The sequence below is a fragment of the Amblyomma maculatum genome, chromosome 5 (genome assembly GCF_055883805.1).
Source record: "Amblyomma maculatum isolate TAMU_Amacu chromosome 5, ASM5588380v1, whole genome shotgun sequence".
Classification (NCBI taxonomy): Eukaryota; Metazoa; Arthropoda; class Arachnida; order Ixodida; family Ixodidae; genus Amblyomma; species Amblyomma maculatum.
The window spans coordinates 149,648,673-149,676,310 of NC_139348.1; the positions used below are offsets into that span (position 1 = coordinate 149,648,673).

General features: G+C 44.7%; 1 protein-coding gene across 1 annotated transcript; it reads left to right on the top strand.

Annotated features, from left to right (window-relative positions):
• The first annotated feature begins 23,276 nt into the window (after window positions 1–23,276).
• Window positions 23,277–27,247, top strand: LOC146189932 (uncharacterized). The gene is made up of 2 exons (XM_084604661.1): window positions 23,277–23,388; window positions 26,119–27,247. Exons 1-2 carry the CDS (start codon window positions 23,298–23,300, stop codon window positions 27,009–27,011), a joined length of 984 nt encoding a protein of 327 aa, XP_084460787.1. The 5' UTR covers window positions 23,277–23,297; the 3' UTR covers window positions 27,012–27,247.
• Window positions 27,248–27,638: the final 391 nt, after the last annotated feature.

Genomic DNA, 27,638 nt, shown 5'->3' on the forward strand with positions numbered 1-27,638 from the left:
GTAAATAATGTGTTTTGCAGATGAATCTATGGAAACAAGATCATTGATATAGAGAATAAAAAGAAGGGGGCCTAAAAGACTGCCTTGTGGAACTCCCGATATGACTGGCTTGACTGTAGAGGAAAAACCGTTTATTTCAACATATTGTGTCCTATTGGCTATGTAGGAAGATATTAAAGAGTAGGCTGTGCCACGTATGCCATACCTGTCTAGTTTACTGAGTAAAGTTTTGTGGCTGATGCTGTCGAAAGCGTTCGAGAAATCTAAAAATATGCCCAAGACGAGCTTCTTTTCTTCAAAATTAGTTAATATATACTCTTTTTGAGCGAGAAGGGCAAGCTCAGTAGGTCTGTTTTTCCGAAACCCGAATTGAGCGGGGTTTAAAATATTATGATGATTAATAAAGGACGTAGGACGAGCAAGAAATAACTTTTCAAATTCTTTTGAGAAGGTAGGCAGGATAGATATTGAGCGATAGTTGGAAAGGTCGTTCTTATCGCCTTTTTTGTATAATACTGTGACCCTCGCGGTGCAGCGGTGGCGTAGAGGTAGAACATCCGCCTCGCATGCAAGAGGATCGGGGTTCAAATCCCGGAGCCGCGCAATTCTCCACCGGATGACAAAAAAAAATCCGCGTGTCGATGGAATTGCATATACAGGTTTGGGGTGCGACCTGATGCCGGTGAACACCTCCGGCAACGCACTCCCTCACCAGAACAGGAGTTGGCCACCCTGGTGCAGTAATTGGCCACAACCTCCTATGATAAAGAAATATGGGAGAGGCCTTCGCCCTGCAGTGGGTATAATCAGGCTGATGATGATGACTGTGACCCTCACCGACTGCATGTTACGTGGGAACACGCCTTTTGATAAACATAAGTTGAAAATATGTGTCAGGCAGTTTGATATATGAAGAATAACAAATTTTACTGGCATTATCTGAACACCCGCGCTATCCTCAAATTTGCTATTGTTAAGACTGTTGAAATCTGCCACCACCTCTCCCTCTGAAACTGGATTCAAAAATATTGTTGAGTTATTGCGAGAATAGTTGACCGGTACCTCTTCGCATGATGACGACTTTTGGGCAACAGAAGTGAAAAAATCATTGAAAGCGTTAGCGAGTTCATGTCGCTCAACCTCTATACCATCAAAAATAAGTTTGGTAATTGGTTCTGTTATATGCTCTATGATAGAGTTCAATTTCTTCCAAGTCACCTCCGGGTTATTCCTCGAATAAACAAACAAATTCTCATAATACAGTTTCTCGAAGCTCTTTTGACACTATTTTTCTGAAATATTTGAAAGCCTTCAACGCATCAGGACATTTCGTTTTTAGAAATTGGCTATACAATTTGTCACGTTCTTTTATTCGGTTAAGTAGCGTACTGCTGATCCAAGGCTTACGAGCTCACCGTGGACGACTATGTATTTTGCGGGGAAAACAAGTAGAATATATGTGTTTGAATAATGTGACAAATTTATCGTACACTGCTTCAGGATTGGTTTCGTTGAAAACGTCGTTCCAGTCTGCACCGACTATCTGCTCACGAAAGTTATAAAGCGTAAACGAGTTGATGTCCCCATGAGCGTATTGTTTTAAGCTCCTTTTGAGATTAGGTACGTGGTTGACACACAGAAATACAGGGAGGTGATCGCTAATCGGCATACTGATTATTGCGGATGTTAAGTGATTTTGGTTATTTGTAATGAAAACATCTAATAATGTTTCTGTTTCTTCTGTTACTCTGGTTGGGGCATTTATAGTATTCATACAGCAGTGAACATTTAACAGTGTATCTAATTCCCGCGTCGCGGTACTATCTGACAAGAGATTTATTTTCAGGTCGCCTCCAAGGACAATATTTAACTTGTGCTGAATCGCAAATTCAAGAACAGAATCTAAAAAAGAAAAGAAAACACTCGTATTGCCGGAAGGAGGGCGGTAACGCACAGCAAACAGGTATGAGCGGACTTTGAGCGTAAGTATCTGGTAATGGACGCTAAGTAACGCTAACTCTGAGACGGCTGACCGTGCTATGTCTGAACCAAGTCCGGTAGTGGACGCCGAAGTTCCTCACCCTGTTAAGCATCAGTCCAACACGCCTTATACCCAATCTTCCCTGGCGACGACTCTAGGGATACCGAAAAGTGCTTAGTGATTGTGTAGCCAGACGGTCAACGAAAACTGTTTGGCCCCGGGCGCGCCTTATTTATGATGAACATTTTCAACAGTTAATTGAGGAGTTCTTTTTGTGTTCCTTGCGGTGAGAGTAGCCTCAGAGGAACGATGATGTATCGGTAGTTTGCTTACTTTGTAGTATGTGATCCGCAACCAGGGCGCAACACGAACGCCACCACAGGGATGTGCATGGTGAGCGAGAAACAAAAACGCGCTTTTCACCTTCCACGCTCGTAGTGTGTGGCTGACGTGACGATACAACAGTCTCTGCTGCCTCGGTTACTCCTCTACCTCGCCGGAGGTCGGTCAAGCTGCTACTATTGCCCCAGAATGGCGGCACACATCACGGCCACTCCCATGTCACAGAAAAAATCACTTTGAGCAACGCGCGAGCCGCAGGCGTGCGCGAACAGCTCTACTAGAACCAAGGTACGAGAACTTACTCAACCACAGTTATACTAACGCGATACACTATGCATCACGGTAGCCTTCGACGGCTAGCGTGATAGACCATAGACTGCAGGAATTAATGGCCACCGCCATACTTATGATCAACACTGTATGTAGAAGCGACAGTTATTGCGCCTGCGACAGTGTCCAGCCAGCATGGAGAAACAACTTACAACAGATTTATCTTCTAATAAAGATAACGACCTTCAAATGTATGGAATGGTAACATATTATTTTAAACTAGAAGAGAAAACACCTACTGTATTGCATTATTTCATCTGTAATAACTATTTTATAAGTACTATATAAAGTGTTATTCGGCGGATTCCCCTATATAATAAACAAATCCGTGCAAGGATCCATTCACTACCCACGTTCCGAGAGCTGGCAACTTAACTAGGAAGATATTTGGCATTATCAAGAGGTGCAAATTGAGCCTGCTGTTCCCAAATAAAATTTAAGAAATGAATTTGAAAAATATATTTCTTCGGAAAGTATTCTTTATCTGGGCATGTTCTTTTCTCCAGGAAGGCCACTGAATATTGACAGCAAAGAGGCCTGTGAAGTCCTGCTGCGGAAATCCGGCCTCATGTATATCAGCTGAAACTCCTCAGACTGGAACAAGATGCCGCTGAGGAACAAGGCATCCGTCCAGAATCTAAGGCGGAGCTGCCCCTGGCATCCTCGACTGTGCCGCTCGTGCCGCTGCGGTCACAACGCAGATTTTTCAGCACTCGAAAATTTTGGGAAGTGCTTCCTCATTGCAGTTATTTCTAGTTGAAACTTCTCTGCAGCTTCCGTGCGGCTTAGTATTTGCAGTAGTTTTCACAATTGCCCATCATTAGTTCTTTGTTTGCAGCAACCACCAGAATGTTATGGAATGTTTCTTTTTCCTTTTTATTGCACCTTCCGCACAAGACGGAACATGTCTTTTCTTGAGCTGTGACTGCGGAGACTTCAACTACACAACGAGTTTGTACAACACTTTTTAACGTATAAAAAGCAGTGCCGACTGATTCAGTTATCAAATAATAAGAAGGTCTTCAAGCCTTTATAAGCTCATTATGACCGACTACAACGCCTTCGCAATCCGGTGAGGGCTTAGTGAGCGACTTAAAACTGCTGCTACGTACACACTAACATATTTACTACTTACTTAAACAGTTGTACCAATGTGTGCACTCATGTGCACTGAAAGGAAGCTTTACTTGACAGAACCGCTCATTGGTCAAGGCTAAAGCATTGTGAGGCAACTCGGAGCGTATCAACTTGGAGAAAATCAGGAAAAAAGCCTGCTTTATTAATGGCGAAAATAACATAATTTTACCATATTAGGCAAGAAACAAGCGTTCGGTTCTTAACATGTGTTGAACGAGAGATCTATAATCTGCGCAATGAACAAGAATCGGTCATGAGTGGCCAAGGTGTAGTGGGTACAAAATAATTTCGCAAGGGAAGCTTCTGGTGCCTGGCCTTCACAAATCAAACGGCCACTTGTGTTCACCTCATTTTGGAAGAGAAGTTTCTTAAGCAATGTCTAAAGGAAAAAAGCATTCTATATTAAAATAAGTGACGCCAAAAACGCAAAAGGAATGAGGTTTTCATAGAGCCATCTTTTATTGTATTCGTAACACCACACCTAATTTTTTACGTACAATCGCTATTGAGTTCTTTCGTGAACCGTCGGAACGGGATGGACCGTTTTCCACCTCTACTCTGATTCTTTGCTGAAGCGAAGTCTGGGGGTCGGGATACTGGTCAGGTTAGTGCCGTATGCAATTTCTCCTGAGAACGCAACGCCTGCGATGATCCCTGTACAAACCTTCCCTGCAGAAACAGCCGTTAACACAGTCCGAGGTGCACGTTGGCAACCATTTCTGGAACACGTCAGAACACTTCCGCTCGCCACAGGTACTGCTCCGGCATCTCAAGTAAACTTCTCCTCTTCGCTGACAGACTGCAAATAGAAAGGCCTCCTTTCAAACTATCACAATAAAAGCAAATTCCAAGCGATTCTCTGCTTCAGTGTCGTCCGTGTCGTTCGTGTATAAGGGGCAAATTAGAGAGAGCCTCGGCAAATTAGAGAGAGCCTCCCCTACTGCCCACTATAAGCAATAGGTACCCCTCCCCCCCCCCCCCAACCATGTAAAATGTTTGTGGGCGCTTTTGCATAAGGTTAATTCATGAAGATAACCCCCTCCCCCCCCCCCCCTCACTTATTGGTATTCCGCTAAAGCATTCTGGGAATAGTGCCTCTCCCTGCCTTCCTCTACCATCGCTACCCTCGAGATATGGTGAAAACATTCGGTTTCTTGTCAAAATTGATAACCTTTGCAGACAAACAGTAGTACTTTTATCCCGTCTCTCCCCATGCTAAGGCAGCAAGTGCTCTATTTTAACGTCAACAGTGCCTGACCAAGATGTTTCTTGGCATTTCGGCAGCCTACCGCCAAGCTTGTATAGTAAATATTTGGAGCTCACCGAATCGATTTCAAACCTCGCATCTCCAACATTTAGAGCAATAAGATCTGAACCAAGTCCTCTGATATAGCACGTGTCTTACGTACATCTTCTGGAAGGACGTGGAGGCCAGATCGGGTTCATGGACTAGGAAGGGCTGGAAGGCCAGACCACATTTTGGGGCCAGTAACCACCAGTTAGTGCTCCCGGCGCTTCAGGGTCGCCCTGTCCTCTCCCCAGCAGAGCAGTCGCGCAGAGTATAAAAAGCGGCAGGAGACACGCAGGAGCCACTTTCATCATCACGAACAGGCTCGCATGTCCTTTTTTCGTAGCTGTACCTAATTTGATTTTTATATACTGTTTTTGTGAAATACATCAAAGCAGAACACAATTAATAAATGTCCGTTCTTCTGCACTTAAATTGTGCATGTTCAATTTGTTCGACGCACGATTCTGCTGAAAGAGTCACATTCATACTTTTATCTACTGCAGCATGAGCCTAGCGAATGTTTGCAATTGCTTAACAATGTTTCCTCACAGTTGTGAACAATATGGTACAGTACGCACATAGAATTTGTCAAGTTTTGCCTCTATTGCCTTACAGGTGCTTTCATTGTTCTGTAAAGATGCATTGCCTACTGACTGTTGCCATGCTGGAGAGTGTGAGAAGGCAAGCACATGTAAATTCCGTGCTTCACTGCAGCTTAGCGACTTCGTTATAGCGTTTGATGTCTTCAATATGTAAAGTTCGTTATTTCCACAATATCGAGAAACGATTTGAGGAAATGAGAAAATCCCCTTTCGCATACATATGCCACCTTTTTGACAGTCCCTTTATTTCACTAGCTCACGTCACAGCACGCAAGTTCGCCTTCAATAAAGCCCTGGGTTTCAATTCCTGACGAGACGTCCAGCAAACGTCCCCTATAACACTTGGGGGAATGAGGACAATGACATCTCCGTGATGAAAGCAGCCTAAATGAAACATTCATAACCGTACGAATCTAATCTCCCGGCCCTAAAGCATGCTGGCAAAAGAATCAAAATATTGGAAAAGCTTGGAAAGACGACCTTGAGCTTGTGAATTCAAGGTAGTTTAAAGATCCCCGGGTGGTCGAAATTACTCTGTAGTCCTCCACTACGGCACATCACTCACTTTCTCCGCTTTCACTTCCACTTTCCTCCCTTTCCTTACGGTGTGGTGATGTGTCCATGGACACGTGTGACACATACGGCGCCCGTTCTATTTCTACAAACCAATGTACATCTACTTTATTCGAAGATACCTTCCACAGAGTAGTACTACCGAAGTATTGATCAAACTGGCAACCGAGATTATTCGCCCATGATCGTCCGCGTACTTCGTATAGGCTGCTGTGAGCCCTCGCTTTTCTCGACGCCCTGTCTACCGGCATAAGCAGGTCGTCTGAATAGCCGCTAGTCAGTCGAGCCTTACACTATTTTTTCTATGGTTATTGCACGTATACTGCATCGGTCCCGTTGCACTTCCGCAAGATGTCAGGCATGAAGTTGGGCACTTCGAGCAACCCAGGTCGCTAGAGCCCTCGGACTAAAGGCTATTTAGCTCGGAAGCCCCTGCATAAGTCTTCCTCCTCGACAAACCAACGTTCTTGCTCCTCCTAGGCACCTTGCAGCACATGCTACCACGCATGATATATGTGGTTGACTGTTGTGGCGTCGATAAAGGGCTGGTCTGCAGTTCCGTGTAGACAGCTACTTCCCTGTTCAGCCTGATATAAGACCGTGCGTTTGCTAGTTTGTTCTGACTAAACAGGTGTATTATGTCATAGTACTTTAAAAGCGAAAGCTTTACTACGCCTTTTCGTTGCTTCTTCGCAGGCCGAGTAATGCTGTTCTTGAACCGAGGAGAAACCTGAAAACCATGACGTCATTCAGCCAAAGCAGCGCCGAGGCTGCGCGCTCACCTCTGCCTAGTCATGTGATAGCCGTGACGTCGCTAGGCAACAACTCCAGTGTCTCTGTCAGAGGCTCGGAGAGCGTGCTACGTCTTTGAGGTCCTATGATGGCATAAACCCGTATTTCAACTGCTTCAGTATAAACAAAACAACAGTATAAATAAGAAAACGATACAGCAGTGCCATCCTCTCTTCCGTTCCACGGTTGTCATCGGGCGTGCATTCGACCAGCTGGCCCGGAAAACTGTTGAGGCTCATAGTTTAGTAAGAGGAAAGCCTGCGTGAGTAACGCATTCGTGGGCCCAGTAGTCCATCTCAAGAAATAAGTAAAATTTCTTATTTCTAAATAACACCCACTGTCCGGTGATGCTGTGGATTTGTTGTTGGGTTCTCACGGACCGCTCACTCTGTCTGGTGTAGCTTGGTTTTGTGTTAAGCACTTATGCTTGTTTTGCCAGTAGCTCAAGGTACGCAAGTCTCTCTACGCGTGTGGCTCTGGCACTGTACGCATAGGCGTTTTTGTGGTTTTTAAGCTGGTAGCTTTTTCTGGAACCATATTCGCAAGTTCGTATTTGCTTGTGTTCGTGCGCGGGTCCAATCCTTTTGTTGCGACATTTTTGCTGGCTTTGTATCACTAAGCAACAAAATTCATCTTCTTGAAAATGTTCAAAAAGAGCAGTACTGAACCATAGGCTATAGTGCAAGTTGAGACAGTATATACTGTCACTGCCTCCATTGCACCTTATGGCTCACTACCACACCTCTCTTGCTCATTGTCATACCAGGTGTGAAGCCAATGTACAGTCAGGGCTTTACTAAGATGTCAACAAAACTGTCAACGAAGTACTTTTTTTCCTCGCATACATTTCTTGCCGGAATGCTGAAAAACTGGAGCGGCTGGACGAGAAAGGAAAATGGCAGGCCCATGCCATGAAGGTAAGTCGTGTATATTCCTGTCGACCTCATACCGAAAACATTTTTGTATTCAAGCGGCACAGCTGAGTATCGAAACGAGAGGGCGCCAAAAATTCAGTACGTCACTGGCTTCGAAAATAAAGTATATTCAATTAAGTAGATTACAGTGCCTTTCATGCAAAGACGAAATACAATAATTACCGAAGTAAGAACAAACGACCATGAAGTGCTCATACGTATTAATCGCGCTTAAGGACCAACAAAAGTAGCATAAATAAATATAAATATCACTTTATTAAACCAAAGTATAGATATTTTGCCTTTTGTAGAAACCAGTATCAGTTGCTCCTATCGGCGCTTATCATTTCACAGCTTAGTTGGACCCCAACCACGTCAAGCATCGGTACCACGCAGCATGAGTGCGCGCTTTCAATTCCCTTCCTTCCTTTTTCCCTGCCATTCTCTTTCCTTTCTGTGCTATAAAAAGTAGACGTTAAGAGCAATAAACATTATTCGGATGCCAACTCTAATCTCGTGTGGTTCCTTAATCAGGGCACACACATGATGTGTGCAACGATGTAACACCCTGTAATATACATATGCATAGATATATCAGAAACAAGTTGGAATATCAGAAATAAGTTTGGAAACTTCGGAAACAAGTTCGGAATATCGGAAACAAGTTGTTCTTTTTTAGTACATGAAGGTGCAGTCTTTGTCAAAAGTGTACAGTCCAGGGGGCCTGTTTCTGTTCCGTGTAGTGACGCTCATTCCGCATTAATAGATGCACTTCCCAATGAAGATGGTATAACAAAACATGTTCATGCCATCAAGATATTGGGAACACTGGAAGTGCATTACAAGCACCACAAAGTGGCTCAGAAGCAGACCCCTTGGGCTCTACACTTTTGTCAAAGACTGTACATATAGAAATTTAATCAGAAGACTGTGTGGGATTAAATTTATTATTTCGCAGAAATAACGTCTTAATGCTCTCAGTAAAGAGCTACATTACGTTTTTGACCTGCTTATGCATACAATCACATACATCACTGGCTGTCTCTCATGCTGTTATAAATTTGTGCAGTACCAATACCTCCAACCACTTTCACGCAGCAGCTCTATATCATGGGCTATTGCTGCAAAATCTAATGAGTGTGTGGAAGATAATTTGTAAAATTAGCAACCACGTGCCATATGTTACAATTATAAAAAAATAGTACACATATCGATGTTTTTCAAACTACCCATCTGAATGACAACGTTGCATTTAGAGGAGCGATTAGGGTTCGTGTAGGAGCGTTCTTCCGACGAATATAGGAACTGTCAGGCCTGTTTCAACGGCATCGCCAATTAACAGACTAAGAGGGGTTTTTTGATTACCTCTGTTCATGTCATTTTAAGGTGGAAGCCTTTCTAGGCTTATTGAACGAAACCCCGTGGACGAGAGCTGTGCGCGCGAGTGCGCGGGATCTGTGCATCGGATCTGTGCGCTGATGTATCACTTGCTAATAGCGAATCTACGAGAAGGAGAATTAGCTGTCAATTATCCTGATGACGACATTTGAAAAATAAATATCGTGTCTACACCGGCAATCACATCTCCATCCCTCGTATCTTTAGCCGAGTGCTTTAACCAACTGCGCCACGCCCGAGATCGTCAAATGCACACTACAATTCTCCTTGTCCACCGTGATGATCATAGTAGCGATGATGATGACACTTCAATAAGTAATAATGACAATGACGCCATTAGTGATGATAACTACGGTGATGTAGTGGGTAATGACAATGAACGAACGTGACGCATCATGTGCAGCAGCAACGCCAGGCTTTCGCATTTCAGCGCTGTAAGTTCCACGGTGCTTTCGGCATTTTTTGTTTTTACAGACTAGCATATTGCAAGAGTCATGAGGAAGGCAAGCACAGAAACTTTCAAAGAGCAGTACTCACAAACTATTATCTACTAAAGTAATCCTCGTGTTTACTTGGCATTATCGCAACTCGTAACGCATGAAATAAAGGCGCCCAGATGTCACAGCGAAAAGTTTTTTCTCATCTTTTTATACGGTTGAAGGAAAATGAACACAGGTTTTGCGTACCGCAACACGAACCCACGGCAACGGTCCAGCACCGCAGCAGAGAACCGCGGGCGATGCTGTTGTATATTATGCCATAGTCGATCCAATCTCGGAGCGGTTATGGAATCTCTAGCTATACACACAATGTGCACTTAGATCCCCAGTGACATGTCTAGGCCAAGCGGGCACGTTTCCACGGCCCAGTTTAGAAGGAGCGTTGTATTTAATCGGGTGACATTTTTCATAATGTGGTAATTTTAATTTATTAGTTTGCTAAAAACAATGTGTCAAATAATGAGATGCAAATTAAGAAATATTTCTTAAACGGCTAGCAAAGTGAATGGACCCTCTGTCCTTACATAGATTCTCCACCTACGCGTGATTCCGTTCCCTCAATGGTAGAGTTCTCTGAGTAGCGTCACCTGGCGACAGATAGCGGAAACATTGTAAGAATGAATAATAGCGGGTTTAAAACTTGCCGTGTTCGTTGCTTCAGTGGTGCAATAGATTGACCCAACTTACCTCATCACTAAGCGAATAAAAGAGCTATTTGAATCCTGTATAAGAGCAACTTTTTTCTTTTAAATTTTTTTCAGATTTTTGTTTTAACCGCAACATTAAAATAAGCTACCATGATCATTCCTGGGGGTGTTCCCCTTTAGGCTGCAATATGTAGTGTTTTTATTTCTTAATAGCCGCAAAACCCGTCGTGAACAGAGCCTCGAGGTGATGGCATGACAATGGTAACACTAATCAATTACCTTCACTGTAATCATTGCCTGCCTTCAGTAAGTGTATGTTATCTTGAGGTTGCGTCCAGAGACCCCTTTCGGTAACTATCGCCGTTTAACCCGCTGAGAAGCAACCAGTGACGAGAAAAGTTGCGGGACCCTACCGTTGAGGAGACAAAATTACGCCAGCAGCGACCCTAGAGACCCTAGCAATAGTAAGCAGCATTCAAGATCTTACACTACCACCCCCTAACACTTCAGGATATACCTATACACTGATTCAATACAGGCTACACGCCGCATTCATAAGGGTCGCTTTCCTGAATAATTACAGGATGAACTACACAAAGCTCTTATTAAACTACGTTTCCACACCGTCACACTGGGATGAATTCCCTGTCTCGCTGGAATCACAGGCAATCAGGTAGTGTAACGCCTTGCCTGCGAACTTCAGCACCGGGTGCCTATGATTCCCTTGCCTTATCCACTCACGTGGGGCGCTACTATTCAGTATACAAAAGAAATTAGTCTTCACTATGGAACATTAGAGACACTCTTCGCACACTTCCTGTTTAGGACAAATCCCCCTCTACCACGCAAATATGCATTATTTGATGCGTGCACCTAAATACACTCTTTACTCCTGTCCGATCTTTTCTCTACCGCATCACACATTCTCCCGCATACCCGAATTGTCCTGAACCCTATGCCAACTAAAAACACTGCATGTTTGCTTGCCCTGTTAAAATTCAGTCACCTTAATTTCTATACCCTTCTTCCCTAAGGTGGCGGGCTTGGATAACCTCTTACCGGCTGGCAGACCAGTTCACCCTAGCCCAGGTTATTCTCGACGCTAAATACTGCGTTTCAATTAAATTAATTTCGCGTCCTCCTCTCCCGAGATTATTCAATACACAATTCAAAGCTTTCAAAACGTCTTATTTCCACCTGCCTTAAGCTAGGTGGTCGTTAATGTTCAGCTTATACCTTCCACATATGTGTCCTTGTTTATTTTGTAACTGCTCCCAACGGACGCATAACAAGCTCCGCAATAATGCAACACTAGCTCACAATACGGCCCTCGACAGCGCTGTGATTGCAAAATAGACTATTGTGGACCACATTCTACGACATACAGCGCAGCTGCAATTGGGAGCAACGACCTCCCGCAGGCAAGAAAGCGTGAGCTTTAGGTTCGTAAGTTCGTATTTACTCTTGCCTCGAAAAGGCCCGCTGAGATTCAACTTCGCTCGATCAGTGCGTCGAAGCATTGTTGGACATAAAAGTGTCTTTTAATCAACACTCTAATGATTCAAGCTCTTTCTACGACGTATTGGCCTTGCACAGCGTTAAGCACTGTCGCTGAGCACTGAACTCGTGATTAAAGCACGCAATCATGGTTTCGCTTCGCAACGTTGTACTAGTAGCCACAGAAGGTTGCAGATTGAGAGTATGTGGTAATAATATTATCAAAGCAGTTACGCAAGCTAATCGGCTGCAATGACCGAATGCACTAGAGAACGAAGATGTCGATCAGCTAGTAGCGTTACTAGGCATCTAAATATCGACCCAATACGAGAAGTGTTTTTTTATATCTGCCACAGCTTTTGTGGCACTTTGCACATGCAGCGTTTAGGCCCTTTTGCTTCCACGATGGCACTCAGCCTGGCACAATATAGTATTTGGAATTTTCTTCAGTCACCGTGGTAATTCATAAACAACACTAACCATTTAGCCCATAGGGCTATACAATATTAGTCAAGGTGGAAATTTTTATTACTTGTGGCGAAACGGTGCTCGAGTAGCAGGTCCGCGCCAAAACTAACACTCCATCAAATAGCTTGGCGGCGCCAATATTTTCACAAATTTTATGAGCTAATCACCATAGGAATAGATAAAGAGCATAACCTTCACAGTAATTTTTGCCCATAATTTCTGTCTTGGTATACTTGAGAAGCACTGCTTTTGTTCACGACGAGTGGTGCCAGCGAGAGTTCCAAGAAGATCCCTGCATTTGGAATATTCTCGAAGCACGGTATGTCCAGCGTCATCGATGATCATGTTTTACGGTATACGATTGAGCAAGAACAATGCCGGCTACAAACCTGCTACAGAACCCCCATAGCACAGTTTTCAGAGCTGCACAAGCGACCCAAGTTGGCACGTTGAAGAGGACGCACAAGTGGCCTTTTTAGCGTAAATTCTTATCGGCCTGTAGACAATTTGAGAATACGCTCCTCCTGGTAGTCACAAGTGTGGCTTCAGCCGCCTTGAACGGCATTTTGGAGTTTGTAAGCGCTATTGTACTTGGTATACTCTTTACAGCAGTTTATCGTTGAAATTTAAATTCATTCCACAACAAACGAATGTCGCGGGGAAAAAACGTAAAATCTGGAGCAGCTTGTTACCCACGTTGCCCCATAATCAAGGACAGTCACGAAGAATTTTCAAGACGGCGTAGCAGTGAATGCTGCTATGCACTCCTAGGGAAGAGCTGATAGGGCTGCGAGCAAAAGCTTGTATCGCTTCTGCCAACAACACGCAACTGGTGAGCAATCCTCAGTAGGAACATATTGTTAATAGTAGTGTTAATGTATTTTGTTAGTTACGGGGAAACTAGTTTAAGCTTGTTTCCTTGGCTGAGGCACCAGCGATCTGCCACCAAGAAAGGCCCGACATATGATCCCGTTCATTATATCGCTGGCACTCTCCACGCCCGATTTGCCTTTCTCCTCTGTCATTACGAAATGTCCTATGGCGACGCCCGGTGATATATGCCTTGTATCTTTATAGGCGGTGTCGCTCTTTTTAGACGTCGCACTTTCTCGTCGTAGTTCTGTGCAAGTCGTCAAGCCGACCCAGCTGCGCAAGTCCCAATGGTGATCTCGGACGTTGCTGTGATGCGTAGCTTGAAGACCGTGGGATGGTGGCGCAGTGTGTCATTACTGCGCCGTTGTACGCTACTCGACAGCTGAACAAAATCGCTGTTGGCAGGCATTATATACAATGCCAAAATATTTGATGTAGCTTTAAACCGGACACGCTCGACAATGCCTAAATCTGATGTCTTTATTTGTAGCAGACCCTGCACAAGCAATGCTGAGACACATTTTATCTTCATTCATATCCACCGGACCTACAGGCGCCAAGTGGATCTTCACATACATTTAGTCCATGTACAGGGTCGTCCACTTCTAGCTGTAACACGGTCAGAGCTTTAAAAGCAGCATTGCGTCCTATGTAGGCGCATATCAAAGCAAAACGATACACGTACAGAGGGATCCGGAGGTGGGGCTTCGCATGACCTCACTCTTAGCTTTATTTCTCGGCTGGATCGGGTGCAATGACACTTTGAAAGAGGTGATCTTGTTATAGTTAGAACTGGACGACCCTGTACATGCTCTTTCAAAGTTAGAGGAAACTTCGTAGTGGTCCCGCGATGCGGCAAGCGCTGCAGTCGCCCCCTGCTGGGAAATTCGTGCAAGCGCAGAATGAACTGATCGCTGAGGGGCGGAGTCACGCCGCGTTATCTGCTTATGCGTGAGTGCGCTCCGCTCTGTCGAAAAGCAAGTGGACTACAAGAGCAGCGCAGGCTCTCATCGTGTTCTATAGGAACTGAGCTTATAGACCAAAAGAAAAGTTTTCTCTAGCCGTCCTCTGAACCTTCAGGGCCAGTAACGCTGGGCTTTAAACGCATGCTCCATTTACTGCTTCTTTTCCTACAAAGCAGCATCCATTTCGCTCAGTTCTATAAACGAAGTGGTATAAAAAGTGCTTTGCAGCCTGAAAATAAAACCAATCACTAAAGATAAAACCAATCCTGTACCGCCTTATGGAAAGATACAACAAAACGAAGAAATATTGTGGAATCATGTTTCAAAAATATGCTCTGAAAGTCCTGCCTCTTGACCGCCATTGAGCGCCCAAGACAGCATGCAGCTACCGGTGAGGAAATGTAGACATACTCCGGACTTACTCTAGCCACAGCCATGGCAACCCCGATGATAGCGCATATCTTGAACAAAATGGAAGCGAAAGATCGATCGATAAATGTATGTTTATTCGCAGTACGTTGAAATCGATGAGATTTATGAATGCAGTTTTGACTCGGCGTTCCTTAAAATACAAACGAGATGTCATCTAGTTGTGCTCTTGAAGGGAGGCACACCGGGTAATTATTGGAGAAAAGGGGAAATAAACAGGCTGCTTGTTCTTGCGAAAGCAATACTATGCTAGGTCTAACCGTTCGTCACTGTGTGCCATGACCGTGTCCGTGGTCCCCGAGCCGGCACTGCGCCTAACAAAAGAAGAATAGCGCTCGGTGACCCGCCGCTAATGCTTTCGCTCTATATTCGGTTCAGCAGCGTTGAATTCTTCTCATTTTTTTTAGTTTCATTTGCTGCACGAGCGCCTTGCTTCTCGCATGCATCAAAAAGCGGCCACCACAGCCTCGTTCTTGGGTTTACCAGCCAAGCGCCTTAACCAGTGAACTATAGAAGCGCGAAGAACCATGCCGTCAGGGGCGGTGTATAGGAGAGCAAAAAAAGCCATAAAAGGGTTCGAAGTTGTGCTTATAAGTTTTCTTTAGCTTACCAACTCACTTCCAACAAAAAGGATGAGAGCCGCACACTGCCCTTGTAATCCATCTACCTTTCGACCGAGCGCAGCGCATCCGCGGTGCAGCAAACCACGTGACGAGACTCCGCCCCCCGCCTTCAGCGCAATCTGCGCTTGCGCGAGCTTCCCAGAGCTCGCTGCAACGCGAGGCCACGTGCTCTGAATTTCCCCCTAACTGTGAAACAGCCTCTACATATGTATGTGCTCCGATGCTATTCAGGTTAACACTTTCGTAGGAAAAATTCAAAGAAAAAAATCACTTCGAATCCGAGCGTTTACATTGATTCTGCGAGAAAGCGAGAGTAGCAGCGATAGTCCAGCCATCTAATTCTTCGTAACATTTTGTCAATCGCTCTTTGAACGCGACACCGTTAAAGGTGCTGTTCTGCCGAAACTCCGGTATCATAGTTGTAATTGTGAGTACAAAATTACGGGCAAGTGTCTGGCGTAGCATTCTGGCGTAGTAGTCTTGGCGTAATAGTCTGGCGTAGGCTTCTCCAAAAACTTACTAGGCTGGCGCGCCTAAAACATGTTGCTGATGAAGTCAAATGGGCCCAATTTTTATTCCACAATTCAACACAACACTCTGTGGCATAGAGGCGGTGTTATTTGCAAGCGTAAATTCTCATCTCGAATTCAACACTAACAGAACTCCTGCAATAACGGACTTCTTCGGGGAAACGCTTTTTGTCCTCCTGGAAACAACACGGAATACAAATATAATGCATCTTCGTCTACTTGTTCTGCAGGTCACTAAGCACAGCAATCCCTTTTTGGGGCAGTGGAATAGCATGTCTTTGTATGACACAGAGAGCACATTGTTCCTTTGTGAGACATGACTGTTTTTCATGCATTTCTTTTTTTAGAATTGAGAACGAACTGTCCGACCCGCTTTCATAACATGTTCTAACGATGCAACATCGGCTACGTTCCAAGAAATCTCAGTGATTATTTTTTGCATCCTTGCAGATCAGGGTGAACTACTACAGGTAAAAATTCAGTAAACTGTATGCTCTGCCCTTGCAAATAAAATAGGAAATTATTTGAATGGCCTAGTGCCACTGAAACCTTCTCACGGAAACCTTTTCTAGTGATAGGGGGCGTAAAACCATCTCTTATTTTGAATTTAGGCTACACACCGGCTGAGGTTCAGTTTTAATTTGTTTGGCCAGGAAAAACTGCACCGGAACTGAGCTGAGATCTACAGGCCTGTTACACGCGTAGATAACAAAACGAGAGTAAACTTTGCGGCGTAACGCAGCTCTGGAATTGATAAGGGAATACACCTAGTTAGTGTAAGTAATCACAGCCGATTCCTACCATGAGAGTGATGCAACGCGATGAATAAAAAGGGGCGGGCTGCATTTGAGTGGTACCTTGAGCACAAGAATAGCAAGCTGCCGGAATCTTTGAAAGAAAATTGTAAACATGCACGTTTCTGGTCAAACACCTATAGAGCAGTAATACCCCGGTCAGACGAGCAAGTTTAGTGTCACTTTCAACGAGTGCACTCGCCTTTAGTGTCATTCGCATCGTGCCACACGATGAACTTTAATGACACTCGCTGCCGAACACACTCAGCGCAAAGTGAGTTTGGGGAACTCACTACCCTTTGTCCGGCAGGCGAGTGTGTAGTCTCGACAGCAGGACACTTCATATTACTCATACATTTTTTGAGAAAACAATGTTTTGAAATGTTTATCGTAATTTTATGAGCGTTTCTATTATTAGGCAAGGGATTTAAGCTGTCACCAACTAAAAACAATGCGTACACTTGAACAGCTACCCTCGCTCTAAGTGCTTGCGCTAAGAGAAAGGCGTTCGTCTGCTGCTGCGCCTCGATGGTATGCGGTATCTCAAGCTGCATCAACGAAGTTGGAGTTATTTGTAACCCAATCTCTAGAACGTCGTCACTTGACACGGCAGCATTTCGCTCAAGCGCCGGCCGAAGACAGCACCGCTTTTGCTCCCGCAAGCCGCCAGCTCCAAGCTAGCACCTTTACGGCGCATCCGGCCCCGCTGTCACCGGCGTAAGAAAAGTGTGGGAGAATTAGTTTTTCCCGTAAATAATAATCCCTGGAGTAAAGCAATGTCAGAAATTAATCCTTGTTGGGGATCGTTGACCCGTACCGAGTCGCTAGCAGGAGTAATAGCTGCGATACAAGCAAACTTCTGTTCACTACTTCAGAGCCATCGTCGCCGGCGGCGCGGCGCAGCTCACCCTTGTAGTACACGTATACGCTAGCTACGCTCCTAAGGAGTCGCCGATTTGAATTGCACGTTTCTATCATTATTCTCATTTCTCTCAAGGCAGTGCCACAAGTGAGCCATATATCCGATTAAGCTGGCCATACGAAAACGCCGCCCACTGATACTTCGATGCGAAACAAACTATAGGCCTAGCGACGACCACGGAGGAGCGCACGGCCAAGCGCTACCTGCCCCGCGCGCTCTGCCGTTCACGGGCGCTCACGGGCGGCATACAGCGGAAAGCTAGTAGCATCCGGTGCTGTGAACGCTGCGAACTTCTCGCCTACTTTCGTGATGCTGCGGAAACTGGACATTTTTCGACACTGTGTTACAACTACACGCCAAGCAAACGCTGTGAAGACGAGACGATGCTGCCGTGCGTGGGAGCTGCGCAGCTGGACATTTTAGGCTGCATATAGAAGCGCCGTCGGAGATGATTTCGTGTGAAAAATGCACGCTACTCTGAATCGTACAACTCGTGCACTTTTCGCGCTCGAACACCGGTGACTCCGTTCCATACCTAGGCGCTATCGGTTAACGATGCAAATCAAAGTCGCAAAGCTACGTTCACGATAACCGCAGTTAGTAGCGCAACTATATATAATAAACGAGGTCGGTTTTGCTTGTAAACAGCAGTAACCATGCATGTTAGCGAAAAGTGCGTGTGACTGTGACATCGCGATGCTTTTTTTTTTTTTTCTTGTGAAAACCATGTACTGAAATGCACAAATAAACTGAATATTAGCTTAAGGTAATTGTGCTTGCAATAAAATTAAATTTTAAGGTATTTTTGTGAAAACTAATTTCCACATAGGGCTGCAGCATCCGCATCGGCACTGCCGTCATTTCAAAATGACACTTGATTTTGCCGTGTGACAGCGAGCACCGAAAGTGTCACTCTTCCTATGTAAGTGCACTTCGTGAAAGTGTCACTAAACTTGCCCGTCTGACTGGGGTATAACTTTAAGGGATAATCAAATGGTGTTATCTAAACAGGCGAGAATGCAAAAAGCGGCTGCTGCTATCAGAATGACTGAAATTTCGACCACCTGGGGTTCTTTAGCGTACACTGACATCGCACAGCAGGCGGACGCCACTCCGTTTTGCATCCATTGATTCAAGACCCCTGCAGCCGGCACAATTTAGATTTAATGAAAGAATGTGAGGGATACATCTTCCATCCAGTAGTGTACGTAGGATGATGACTGAGTAAGACACGAGTTCCAAATTTAAAATGGACTCATTCTAAAGTTGATATTCTAAAATTTATGGCAGACAAATGTTTATGATAATATATAATACTATGAGTGCGCACGCAATTCTTTACTTCGGCGGTCACAAGTCAGAAATTTCGTTTCGTATAGAGTCTCGACTGGCCATGGTTACCTTATGACTGGATAACTTGAGCGACCCGTCCTGCTGTTTCATACTGGTCTGTCAATGGCAGCCAGTGTAATTTTAGTGCGTCCGTCTGAACAACAAAACTCACCTGTCAACACTGAAAGTAGAATCCCGTGCACTGATACTGGAATAGTCATACCGCACTACTGGTGCTTTGGAGTATGCCCACAACGTAGCGATATACATTCACTGAGTTGAAGTGGCTTTGTACTGTGGCAAGCCTCTGGGTCATAGCAGGATGCAATTTTTGGGAAAGGTAGGGGAATAAACTTCCAAAATATCAAAGTCCTCCTCAGATAACACGTCAGAGTGGTACCTGTGCAAACACTTCCCCCCACCCTGCAGTAGTTGTCGATTTCTCTTTCGAATTCCAGCTTCTGAGTAGAGTTGTTGCTTTCTAGGATAACAACCATTCTGCCCATTCGGTGTACCAAGGAGTCGATATAGTGAAAGCATGTGAACGGCACAATACGGGTATCATTTATATTCCATCGGGTGTCTAAGTAAAGAGTTCAATGAAATGGTGTTTCTTTCCGTCATATACCTACAGTCGTGACGCAGGCTTTTCTTTTGCTTCCCTCCCCAGTACATGACGGTCCTGGTGATGATAATGATAATTATAAGCGGCAGGCTTTAGAGGATCACATCATTCCATCAAACGAGCGGCCTCACTGGAATCTCGATTTCACCATTAACAAAGTTTAAAACCTTGCACGGAAAACTTTTGTACGGACTTACACATTTAGCCCTTGTTCAGTTGCCAAAGGAAATAAATAAATGTAAGCTTACATCCCCAGCATGTTGTAGCAGATGCCTTCCTTTATCGGTAAGCCTAGAAAAGTCTCGAAGGTTCATCTGTGGCCTTCGTTTGTCCACCTATTTTCAAACGCACGTGGAGAGCCTTTGTTTCACATCGGCTCCCTGCATTTATGCCAGCCTCTAAAAGAATACTATAATTCTCAAGGTCACCGCAGCTGTGTTTGTACCTTCTCTTCACTACTCACTAAAACATAGATTGAAACGATTTGCCTGGCTTTGGATTGACGGCGTACTTTGGAGAGAAAGGGCACTTCGGAGTCTGCATGAAACACCTCCTGTCGGAAACAATCGCATTGCAAGCTAAACAAATCATTTGCATTTGTACACTTCAGAACAAGAACTGAGCCTTTTTCCCTTAAAAAATCTGTATCAATCAGTTACAAAGATGCCGTTCGGATTCTATTGATAAATGTTGCACTAGAAACTATTCCTTGGGCACCTCTTTCTGGTGCCCCGCCACGGTGCTTCAGTGGTTATGGACTTCACTGCTGAACTCAGAAGCACAGGATTGATCCTGGCCCCGGGAGCCGCTTTTCGGTTGAGGGGAAACGCATTACCTACGCGTGCTTTGCGATCCCAGTGCTTGTTAAAGAGCCACAAAATGTTTAGAGTAGTCACCATAGCGTTCCTCATAGACAGAGTCGCTTTGGGCCTTTAAACTTCATAAACATAAAGTTGAATATTTTTTGTTAGCAAACGTCACTTTTATTCACGTTCGCATTAACACAGTCAAACAATTAAAGGGAGATATAGGGAGGGATACAGAAAGCTTTAATAAGGCAAAAAGAAAACACTAATTCTCCAAACGTAGTCCTCAGTTCTAAAGCCGAACTCCTCCTTACATTGGATAGTACATGTAGGACCTGCAAAAGCATTTGGACGTACGAGAGAAAAGGCTGCCAGTTTCCGCACAAGCTGTTTGAGCACATTTTCCTACCATGTGGGAAAATGTAGCAGGGGTGGTAGTGAGGGATCTGTACAAAAGCTGCATCTTGGCGGGGCCTCATTGAGGTGAATGAAGGTGATGGGGGTTTTCAGGAGAATGGCCAGAGTGGTAGACTTAGCGTCAGGTTAAAGTGGTAGTGGAGAACGTTTTTATGATAGCAATTCCTGAAACTCTGTGATAGAATTGTTCTGCGCAACAAATTCCAAATGAACAAATGAAGCGCAGCAAGCTTCCAAGCTTACATTCAGAAAAATTGAAATTAACGCTGAGCCGTCCTTCGCTTCGCTTCGTTCGAAGCAGAATGTAAGAATCCCTCACTCCGTCACTGCGTTTTATGCACTGTTGCACGGTGTTCTATCGCTCTAAAGTCCTCACAGGGCAGGTATCGTGTCATGGCACCTTAGTGCATCTCTTTCAGGCACTCATTAACGTTAATGTAGAAATTATCCGCTAATCAGTAATGGCTTTTTAGTTAAAATACCTCTACATTTCTCTCCCTTATGCGCACAGTTCTCTGAAACTTTAGACAGGCTATAATCTTGTGGAAAATTTAATCATTGAAGCTTCTTCAATGTCTTGTTCAATCTTGTTTCACGCTTCAAGTGAACAACGAAGCTATTTACTATGGAAACGGCAATCAAATATAGTGCCGCAATTCACCCCTTCAACTCCACACACGTTCACGACTAAAAGAAAAATAAGAGAAATCAGCTGCCGCTCTTCACCAGAAAACCCCGTCCCACATGCATAATTTGGGTGCGCCCAATGAAGAGACGCACCCACAGATACCAGTTTACGCCAGTGGGGCAATGGGGAGGGCTCTGGTAAGAACACGTGATAAGGTGTCGCTCTAATCGGCTAAATAATCGGCTAAATTCTCTGTAAATTAACGAATTTGACCAGAGTTTAAACTTGGCTCCAGTACTCAAGTACTCACAAAATCTACCTCTAAAGATCTATCGTATTAGAATACGTATGACTATAATTACTTTTACAGCGTCCCACTAAGATAATTGCACCTTGTTTCCTCTATGAGAAATGACACGTCACTGTGTAATAACCTTTCAAATATAACTTATTTGGTCGCCATCTGCAGTGTTAGAGCACATTACCTGGCAATATTGCCTTTTATCGTTTAGGCATGGCTTGTTTGCTATCAGTTCGTTCTAAGCCGCATAGCTATGTTACGGTTTTAAGTATCGTCATTTTGTTTATCATATGCAATTGGTGCTGAGACGCTTCTATTTTTTACGTTCATTTATGCGGTGCGTAGCGATTCACCCCTAACTGAACCTCTAAGTGGGTAGTGATACTTTCAAATAAAAGACAATACGCGCTGATGAGTTCCTTGAAGCAAGCATACGATATTCCTGTACTAACCAGTATTCCATTGTTTCATTCATCAGAGCATGTTGATTTCGAACCACCAGCTAGACGGCAAACAAAAACATTAGTTCGGTTCTTCATCTCTTCCTCACATCGATGTCGCCGATCAATGAGAAGGTTAGGCTACAGATTTTGTACAAATGTCCCGAGGCGTGCTAAATGGCCGAATCAACGCGTGGGCGATTCTCGCATTCTGTTAAAGATCGCATCACATACAGCAGCAGGGATTAGATAAAGTTTCATTAGCCAGCCTTGCGCTCTCAAGCCCACTAGGTGGCCGTGGATCACCTGCGACAGATGACTCAAGTTAGGCTTAGCAAACTTCGGTAAAGGAACTACAGTATTACTGGTTTTAGGTCTGTAGGGCCCTACTGTCGGAGAACCTAGATTGCTGATGAACTGCCAATGCCTAGATTAATGCCCGATACCTTGATTTGTATATATTTAGTATACGGCCATTGATATATTTGGTTGATATATTTAGTATACGGCCGTATTATGTGAACGTCCACCAGACGTACCCGTCACCAAGCTGTTTCCACGCAGTGCTTAGAATTGTAGCAATCAAAAAAATGCCCAAACATTTTAGTGCAGCTTTCACAGCACTGATCATTGCGTATGCATGAGGTCAAAACTATGAACAACACGCATTGATTCCCGTAGTATGTCAGCTTGGGTGTACAACAGATTGGACTACGATTTTTTTTTATGATGGAGACTGCGCCGCACTGCCAAACAGTGGACGAGCTGCAACTTGAGCCAAGATTAGAAAAAGAAGCCTTGAAAACGTCCCTCTGTACAAAGCTCGATCAATCATTCCAAAAGAAGCAGTCGCGGATGTAAACTTGGTAAGCCAGAGGAAACTGGAGCATTCGTTGTCAAGGCTGTAAGGTAGCACTCTCTATCCTAGACGTTGCTTTCATCTAACAAAAAATATTCCCACTAAATTCACAATAGTTTCTTTGGGCATGCACTAAAACAATGCTTGTGAGATTTATTTTTCAAGCAGCTGGCGTTGATCAGCCTTCCAGCCAGTGGTGGACGTAGGAAGACGTCGTATATAAAAGACACGGAACGTATCCGGCAAACAGACGAGTCCGGAGCACTTCGGAAACGGACAACATGGCTCGCCTCTTCGGAATATGCGTCTTGGCCGTGTCCCTGGCATGCGCGGCTTCGCAGCAACAGAGGATGATGAGTTCGCTCTACGGTGGTGAGTTTCATTCGCAGAACTCCGGGTGTCTATGGATAGATGTGCAGCATTGTTGTGATCACCGTCCGGGTTAAAGCAAGGCCTTCTTATTTTCCTGTTTTGCTGTAAAAAAACAATACGACTTAAGGGAGCCTGCATCTTTAAGCTTGATGTGTTACATAACCTTAAAAGCTTATTCCATGCTACCACCTTCAAAACCTCCTTCTGGTGTTTCTTCGCTGTCAAGCGTCCTAGGTTTATAAGAGCAAAGCTCTAGTTATAAACGCTTCTCATCCTGTTAAAAACTTCGTAGGATACATATATGAATGACCGAGCAAACAAAATTTCACGATATGTACTGCATGCCCTGAATATAAAGCATTTGGCCCGTTTCACTAGCTAAGCAGAATGTGATTCTACACTCCGGCTTAATTCCTTTCTTGGTGCTGAATGATAAACTAAATATAGCGCTGCTTACGACGAAAACAAAACAAAAAGGAGACGAACAACATGCGCGTTAGCTTCCAATTAATTTTTTTTTAACAAGCAATATTGATATGCGCCAAAATTCGGCATAGTATCGCATTTGCGGAGATGATTGCTCTTCAATAAGTGTGACCTCTTTATACTAAGGAATACGGGCGGAATCCTTGCTCGTGTGCGCCCCGCTCTGTCTTTTTTTTTTTAAGCGAAGCTGTTTAGCGCCCATTCCTGGGTTTCGCGTCGTCGTCACCGTCGGCGTTGTCCATCGTAACCAGCTCCACTTTCCCTCCCACCTTCCTTTCTTCCCTTACGGCGCGATTCAGGTGTCCACAGAAACAAGTGTGACAGATACCGCGCCTTTCCATTCCTGTCAACTAATTATGAAAGGCGCTGTTCAGACCTCAAGTGGAAGACATGACCACACATGGTACACACTGCAAAGATAATAATTCATGAATAATGCGAGAGCCCACACCAAACTGCAGGGTAACATGTGCAGTAACCAAGAATTCACACACTCAGAGAGAAAAACATCACCTTTTGATGTAGTTTGCGTATAAACAGCTAGCTCACCACGGTAACAAAAAAAAACTTCGCTTTTCAAAAAAGGGCTCGAATGGCATCGTTTCAGCATTGAGCTCTTTGGCGCCCGTTCCTAGGTTTCGCGTCATCGTCGCCTTCGCCGTTGTCCCTCGTAACCATTTGTCTGTAATTGTACATACATGTCTTGCTCAAATTCTTTGCCTCATTCTATCGAAAAGCTGAAACAGCTGATGAGCTGCGCTTAAATTTTGTATTAGGAAGTACCGTAATCGTCGCCATTTTTTTTTCGGTGTTTGTTACAACCACAAAAGGAGCTAGGACGAATTCCTCAAACCAAGAGATGTGGCACACTATGCTCACCGACTGAGCTTCAATTAGCATATTCTATTTCGTGTATTTTATTTTTCGATGACAAACACGAAAGGGTTTCGATTTGCGCAAAGTGATCTAGTAAAATTGGCGGCTCCAACCAAAGAAAAATTCAAAGCTAAACTTGCTAAGTAAGGCTTGAATGTCCAGGGCAAGCTTGAAGGCTTCGCAAGGAAATAAACGCAGTCGATCCCTACAAACGAAGCAAGCATCAGCGGTGTAGACAAGAGACACACCGGGCAAAGAGAACCTGAATACGTTTAGCGTTTCTGATTCTTATGCGGATTTGTCCGTTGTCATGCTTGTTTTTTTTATGCGCTCATAGCATGCGGTCACCACCTGTCGTTGTTTAACAAGGTTAAAGACCATGATTAGAGCGCGATCGCATCAAATAGCATCCAAACCAGCTTAAAGTCAAGCTCTGACTGATATTCCATAAACAAGACTCGAAACTAATGGTCTATCCCGTTTTTCAGTCAGGCGAGAGCATAAAACGTGTTTTTCACAACAAAACGGTTTCGACGTCATTTCTTTAAAGCTCACAAGACGCAGTTCGCTTCATTTGTCACGTTAACAGTGTAGCAATGTTCAGCGTAAGGAACGTACTGTAAACACTATTACACATAAAATTTATGCAAGCAATAAATGTCATGCTCAAAAACCGACAGACCTGAATGAATAAGATGCTAGAAATACCCGCCAATTCAATACAGCCATCAGCTCCTAATATTTCTTAGAGAAAGGCAGTGGATCTGGACGGTGCTCTGACTGTATATCTTAAGAAGAACTAGTTAACACAAATACTCAGACAAGGTACAAAGAAAGGAGTCTCATATGTAGATAGATCACAGCAGCCCAACTGTCCCAAGCGTTCCCTCTTTTAGGCTCTCGTGCTAAACTGTGTGCGCTAAACTATTGATTGCCTAAAAGCACAATTCATGGTCCCTTATATGCAGGCTTCTCCAAAGGCTGCGAATCTAAAAAGAGAAAACAATTCTTGTGTTTTTTAAGTGAACTTACGCGACATAAATTGCATTTCAAGCGCTACGGATATTTATTTCGCGATAAACACATTATTTCAATTGGTGCCTTCTTTTTTTTTTTACCGTGCAGCCTAGGATTGAAAATCTGGGATTCACTTCCAACTTCTAAACGCGCTAACTTCAGCGCGCAAAAATTGTATTACCGTCCAGAAAATATCTGACCAAAACTCAAGCCCTTCTAAGCGCGACAACTTATATATAGCAATTACAGTAAAGTTTGCCTTCGCGTTACATAAAGTGCGACACTGGAAAGCTGGCAGTCGTTTGGTCATAGGGAATCCAGACCTGAATTGTTTACCCGTTTATGTCACAGGTGGCGGTGGATTAGGTGGCGGCAGCTACCAAAGCAGTGGCTACGGCGGCGGTGGCGGTGGCTACGGCAGTAGTAGCAGCTACGGAAGTGGAGGCGGAATGGGCGGTGGCAGTATGTTCGGCGGTGGTGGAGGCGGACAACAGAGTTTAAGCCTTGGCAGCCTGGGTGGAGGTGGATACGGAATGTCCGGCTACGGTGGAGGCAGTAGCGGAGGAAGCAGCAGTATGTTTGGACAGAGTGGTTACGGTGGCAGCAGTGGCGGATACGGCGGCAGCAGTGGCGGATACGGCGGCAGTAGTGGCGGATACGGCGGCAGCAGTGGACTATATGGCGGCAGCAGTGGAGGATATGGCGGCAGCAGTGGCGGATACGGCGGCAGCAGTGGCGGATACGGCGGCAGCAGTGGCGGATACGGCGGCAGCAGTGGCGGATATGGCAGCAGCGGAGGATTCGGAGGTTTTGGTGGACAAGGCGGACTTGGCGGAGGCAGGCGATTGCGAAGAATCATGCGTTACTACCTTCTACAAGGCGGCGGAGGTGGTTCTAGCGGCCTAGGCGGCCTCGGAAGCTACGGTGGCTCGGGAGGAAGCAGCCTATACGGCTCATCCGGTGGCTACGGGGGTTCCAGTGGCAGCAGCGGTGGTATGAGCGGTGGCATGAGCGGTGGCATGAGTGGTTATGGAAGCGGAGGCTCCGGCATGGGCGGCTACGGTGGTGGCAGCAGTGGTGGCTTGGGCGGTGGCAGCTATGGTGGTAGCGGAGGTTTCGGCGGTGGAAGCTACGGTAGCAGTGGCTACGGAGGCGGTAGCTACGGTGGCGGCAGCTACGGTGGCGGCGGCTACGGTGGAGGCGGCTACGGCAGCGGTGGCGGCCAGCAGACATTGAAATTTTAACCATGAAAATAAGACAAGAGACGCTTCTTAGGGAAAAACCACAATTTAATAAAGCAAACTATTATTCAAAGGCTCTCTAAACGTGTCTGCTCTATATCGACCAAACAACGGAATGCCATAGTGTCCACCACGAAGAAGAAAAATTCATATGCGTACTCATACTGCTCGCCATAACAATGAAAAAATGCATTTCTCGCTCTTTAAAAGTAGCGGCTGTGCGTCTCGCATATAGCGGAAAGTTCTAGGTCAGGAAGTGTATAAATGGCATATTCGACAAGCTGCCTTCTTGAAGTGTAAGCATGTAACAATTATTTTTATGCAAGCCTTTACATCTCTAAGTGCCTGAACGAATTACAAAATGAATGTTGGGCTTAGTCCGGTGTACTATATTCGATCCCTTGAAATAATGCATATTCCACAGTGACAAAAGCTTTTGTGTGTATGCACGAAGATGAACGAGCAAAAACCGTACATGAGAAAAATGCCACACATATGAGCGTCGTCCCCTCAACGATATTTAATACAGAAAGCTACAGGCAGAAGTACTAGGAAGAAGTAAAGAAAACAATAAACTGAACTGACGGATGAATGGGCATACAGTCTCGAAAAAGCCACTCAAGCACATGC

Excerpts from the sequence above, each read along its gene's own strand:
- LOC146189932 (XM_084604661.1), top strand. The coding sequence starts at position 23,298 with ATGGCTCGCCTCTTCGGAATATGCGTCTTGGCCGTGTCCCTGGCATGC. Across the intron at positions 23,389-26,118 it reads GATGAGTTCGCTCTACGGTG|GTGGCGGTGGATTAGGTGGC; the intron begins GTGAGTTTCATT and ends TTTATGTCACAG.